Genomic DNA, 5633 nt, shown 5'->3' with positions numbered 1-5633 from the left:
TTGATTCATAATTTTGAATATGATGTTATGATGGTTGTTATATGATGATTATATGATAAATTTCGTGTGCCTTATATGCACGTATTTTTTTCTTTCTGTTTTGATGATTGAACATATATCCACTATTGTTACAATTTCAAAGGTTTTAGGCATAATCTTAAAATAATGATTAAATGATTTAATTGTGTTAAAACTGTAAATTAACTTAAGATAGTTAGAGTATTGCATGGATTGTAATTTTATGAGCATTTGACTTTTTACAGAATCGAAATCGGAGGTCCGGAAGGCCTCCAACGATGAAAAATGTAAAAAATTATGCATTCTGTCTGTCACAACCGCGCTCAACGCGGGAGTCTTTGTTCTTGTTTTTTCGGTTGAAATTGTTTTGGGCATAATGTTTGATTCCTAAGTCCAAATCGAATTTCGTTTGAAGCGTTGGATATATAAAATAGAGGGCTATAACTTTCTTTCAGGGATAAAATGATTTTGGTGATTATTTCATGGATGTTTTTGTGGTTGAAGAAGATGAATTATGCTGAAATTTTTAGAAAAATAACAACTCTTTAGTAACGACTTCGTGCACGGTTTTGATGATAAGTTTCAACTCGTAAATCATTTTGGGTTGGAGTTTGAAGCATTAGAAAGCTGACTCTCAAAGATATAACATGATGGTGATAAGTAAATTGTTTGAGTATTATTCATATGCGTACTGTGTTGGTGAATTTTTTTTCATACGTTCGATTAATGAATTATTGACATATTCCGACGATTTTGGTCATAACTTTTATTCTATAAGTCCTATTTTGATGTCGTTTGAAGCTTTAGAAAGTTAATGCTCAGACCTATAACGTGGTAGTGATTGTTGATATGTTTTAATAATATTAACATGTCTAATATGTTAATAAATGTATTGGTTTATATGTTTGGTTGATGAATCATTGCATTGTTGTAATATCGAGGTGTGATAATTCTGTTGTTATGTCGATGATGTTAAGATGTTGACGAGTTGCTGCTGTTTGTTGATATTATTCATGTGGTAACATGAACTAGTTATTGCATGATGAATGATGTAATACATAAATGATGAGATTTGCGTGGAGATCCTTTAGGAGAACCTTATTGTGTTAATGCATGTTATTTGAGAGTCATGCATCTTGGTGTACGAACTTCAGTCCAATTTTGGTGAGCCTCGATTCTATGGTAATGGATTGTATGCGAGTAGCTAATTCCTATTATGGGAGATTAGTGAAGTGTTACCTATGTTGATGGTAACGAGTTTTGGTGAGCCTCGATCCCATTATGATGGATCATGTGCGAGTAGCTAATTCCTATTATGGGGGATTCATGAAGCGTTACATATGGTGATGGTAGCGATTTTGGTGTGCTCCGCTTCCAAGAGAGAACCGATCCTATCATGGAGATGATGGAGTGAGATGAACCTGAGTATTCATATTTGGTACCACATGCATGTTGATTCGATGTTGAGTACATTGCACAAGTGTTGCATTTGAATTGGATGTTGTTGATGTGTTGTTGGATAAGATGTTGTTGCATATGATGCTAATGATAATTGAGATGTGGTTTTGTATGGTGTTGATGATAATTGAGATGTTGCCGTGTATGATGTTGATTATGATTTGGATGTAAGAATGTGATATATTGTTGTGCATGATTGTGTAGATGTTGTACTCTATTCTTCATTCTATATCGTTATTATTGAAATGAATTCTCACCCCTTCTGTTTGAATGTTGCCTTTACATGGGCATCATTCAGATACTCAAGAGTAGTATTGCTGAAGTAAGTGGAAGGTAGCTCTTGTATTACTTCTTTATTTTATCGCTTTTACTAGTGGCACCTTGCTCTGATCATGTAACATCAGGTTGGGTTAAACACTTTTTTGATTCCTTATGTCTGATTATGTTGAAGTCATAAGACTAATTTTGTTGTTGAGAATTCTTAAGATGTTGAGTTGATTGATTACAACTCTCTTATTTTATTATTACAATTGAAGTTGAGACTAGATGTTATTACTTGCTTTATCTTCCATAATTGTGATGATAATTTTGCTGTGATGATACTTTAAAATGGAAGTGAGTGTGCGGTGACAAGTTATGAATGTCTTATTATATGAATATATAATACCGATCAGATGAGATGAATGTCGTGTAAATATCCCAGGTATGATTCCGATAAGTTGGATGTCGTGTAAACATCCTTATTACAAATGTGTGTATTGAAATTTACTACCGAAACCCGTGTTATGGAACAAGTCATGTGTGTTATGAATGTGTGATACCCTACGTGATTCTATTTTATATTTAATTTATGCGATACATTATGTGTAGGATTTAGGGTGTTACAATGAAAGTGTAACATTGTGCCCAAAAATCAGCTTGATTCAACAACTAAGAAATTCAAAATCGATAATTCTCTAAAATAATTAGAGAAAATTAGAAATTGTTAATCCTAATTCTAAAGTTGACATTCTCTCTCTTTAAAATTCTCTCTTAAAAAATTAAATTTTTAAAAAAATACATATTTAATTATACCTATTTCTTTTAAAGGCAATATATATAATATATATATTATATATATAATATATATATATATATATATATATATATATATATATATATTATATATATATATATGTAAAATAGAGAAAAATCCCATAGTACACGAATTTAATTATACCTATTAAAAGCTAATGTATTATAGCTGTGTCATCGATATTAAAAAAGAATTTAATTGAAATGTAAAAAGATTTTACAGAGTTGGTTAATCATATGCGTTGGATATTGAAATAAGTTTAACTTTTTTTTTTAAAATCTATAAAATAATGCAAACGAGTGATGGTGATGAATCGACCGTCTAAAACTTTTTAAAGTGCATAGTAATTAATTCCATTAAAAAAAGTATGAATTTTAATTAAAAAGTTCAATAAAAAATCATATTTAAAAAATATTTAAGTATTCTTATATAAAGTTAATGTATTATAATTTTTTTTATATCAATGATATTAAAAAAATATTATTTTTAATTAATTTTAGAGACACAAAATTTATTTAAGATACGGTTTTTATAATAAATTATAATTACTTTATTCTAATTATTTCCATTTTATTTATAATATATAATAAATTAATAATAAATTAATTATAGATAAACAATTATCCCCGTGTATGAATAAACAATCAACAAAAACCCACAAATAAAAAAAATCAACTAAAAATTTTTAAACTATTTTTTCAACAAACTATTTAGTTATTAGGATAAACTTCTAAACGAATAATTTTTAAAATAAAAAATAGTTTAAAAATATTTTAATTCATTTTAATAATTTAGAAAATAAATATATGAAATTGTAACAATTTTTAAAGACTAAATTGATTGTTTATTTATTTTGTTCAATTTTTTTTTTACAAAATTAATTGATTGAGTTTTAAAATATTTCTATAAATCGCTATAGTTCTTTTTTCCCTATAAATTCAATTGGTAGTGCATCTTATTTAACTGTCACAGCTTCATGGTTTACTTTAGGTTTTGGGTTGCAAGGAAAGACTCGTTATTCTAGGGTTTCGAATATCAATCAAAGGTCGTCAATGGATTGGAACATGAACAAGCACAAGCACGTGAGTGTGGTTGCAGGGACGAATGAAAAGGTAAAGTTAAGAAAAGAATTACACATACACGATGATGTTGCAATTTCCATTCTATTAAAATTGTGTATTAAATCTTTGAGGAGATTTGAATGTGTTTGCAAATCATGGTCCCTCTTGTTAGATAATCCTAATTTCATGACTTTGTACCGCAATGTTTTCTTAACAAAGGAACATCCTTATTATGATCATACATCTCTTCTTCTACATGGGATGTTTACTCCTTCGAAAGCATTTGAATTGTATTCTGTTGCTGGGGATAGGTTTGAGAATAAGGTCAAGTTAGAGTGGCCAAGGGTGAAATATGATCAACCAATATCTGTATATACTCTTTTAAAACAAAATGAGTATAATTGTGTTCCTAATTTTAACATTTTAGGTTCATGTAGTGTTAATGGGATCCTTTGTCTAATCCCGCCATTCCGACCGAAAACAGTTGTACTGTGGAATCCATCTATTAATGACTTTAAGGTTATTTCCCCTAGTTTTGTTAATGATAATCATTCTTTTCATATGCATCGTGGGTTTGGTTATGACCGTCACACAGACGATTATAAAGTGATTTATGAAGTGATGTGTTATAGACAAATATTTGGTATGAAAGATCTTTGGAAGATATATAGTCTAAGAACCAACTCTTGGAGAATACTCGATCTTAATATGCATCACAAGTTTATGGATGTACAACAATTGTACATGGATGGACTCTCTCATTGGATGTGCAAAAGTGAAACACATGACGGAACATATCTGCTGTCATTTGACTGGAGCAATGAAGTTTTCATTACGACATCGGTACCCTCAGACATTGATGACAACTTTGTGCCATCAGTAAGGAAACACTTCATGTTATTGAAGGGCTCTATTGCTTTGATATTAAATTTCGAAGAGAAGGCTACATTTCACATTTCAGTTTTGGGAGAAGTTAGTGTAAAGGAATCATGGACTAAAATGTTTATTATAGGGCCCATCCCTTGCCTTATGTATCCTATTGGAGAGGGAAAGAAGGGTGATATGATGTTCGTTAAAGAAGATGGTGGACTGGTTTTGTTCAACTTAAATACCCAAGCGATTGAGGAGGGCCTTGGTATTAAAACAAATAGATTATTTCATTGTACGATACTAATTCATAGAGAAAACCTTATTCCGTTTGAAGGAAAGGGTATTTAATTTTTTGTATTCTTATTTTCACCAAATTGGTAAGAATTATACTTGTATCCAAGTGGCTTGTCAATTGGAAATATAGTTTATAATTATCATCAACATGTTTCTTGTTTGTTTTGAAGGTTTGTATTTGGTAAACTTTATAATCTAATGAGCAACTTGTTTCTGTTTGAATTTGATTACTTCCTACTTGCAATATATAAACCACTATGACTGAAAATTACTTATTGGGTGTTTTATATATAAAATTTGTTCTATCTGTTTTTCATCATAGGACTAGCTGAGGAATTTATAGAGAGTTAGGTTTATATTTATCTGAGCACAAAATTTGGCCTCCGAGGATTACGAAATCTCTCATACAGTATGTCTTGAAGATGCATTTTACCAATAAGTATGTTGGGAAGGCAGTAGCAAAATGCTTTTTTCTTGAAGACATACCTGCTATTTTTGTTCACTTGGAGAAAGAACAAAGATATCATGGTAATGTAAAAGCAGTTATTGATTATCTTAACTCTTTCTCATTGTGACAGTTTATAGCAACATCTTTGTATTTTATGAGGCAATATTAAACGATTTCATGACGCATGTAGCTCAAACCTCTACCTCTTTTGCCATCGGAGAACAATATGATGGACTGAACTAGAAACAGTTGAAGTACTGAACTACTGATCTTCTTGTCTTGTAAAGCTATATAATAATGCTATGTTTCTGATTAACAGCAGGTGCATAACCCTGTTATGAAAAGCATAAAACACCTTAACCTTGGGGGTATGCAAACCAAATACGTTTTGTTTTCTTTTATTTCAATA

At 30.2% G+C, this 5633-nt stretch overlaps 1 protein-coding gene across 1 annotated transcript; it reads left to right on the top strand.

Moving 5' to 3' along the window:
- Positions 1–3603: 3603 nt before the first annotated feature.
- On the top strand, positions 3604–4830 carry LOC127136321 (F-box/kelch-repeat protein At3g06240). The gene has a single exon (XM_051062898.1). It carries the CDS (start codon positions 3604–3606, stop codon positions 4828–4830), a length of 1227 nt encoding a protein of 408 aa, XP_050918855.1.
- Positions 4831–5633: the final 803 nt, after the last annotated feature.

This window comes from Lathyrus oleraceus, chromosome 4 (assembly GCF_024323335.1).
Source record: "Lathyrus oleraceus cultivar Zhongwan6 chromosome 4, CAAS_Psat_ZW6_1.0, whole genome shotgun sequence".
Lineage (NCBI taxonomy): Eukaryota > Viridiplantae > Streptophyta > Magnoliopsida > Fabales > Fabaceae > Lathyrus > Lathyrus oleraceus.
The sequence above is the reverse complement of the archived record's forward strand: the minus strand, read 5'-3'. Positions and strand labels throughout refer to the sequence as shown.

Excerpts from the sequence above, each read along its gene's own strand:
- LOC127136321 (XM_051062898.1), top strand. The coding sequence starts at position 3,604 with ATGGATTGGAACATGAACAAGCACAAGCACGTGAGTGTGGTTGCAGGG.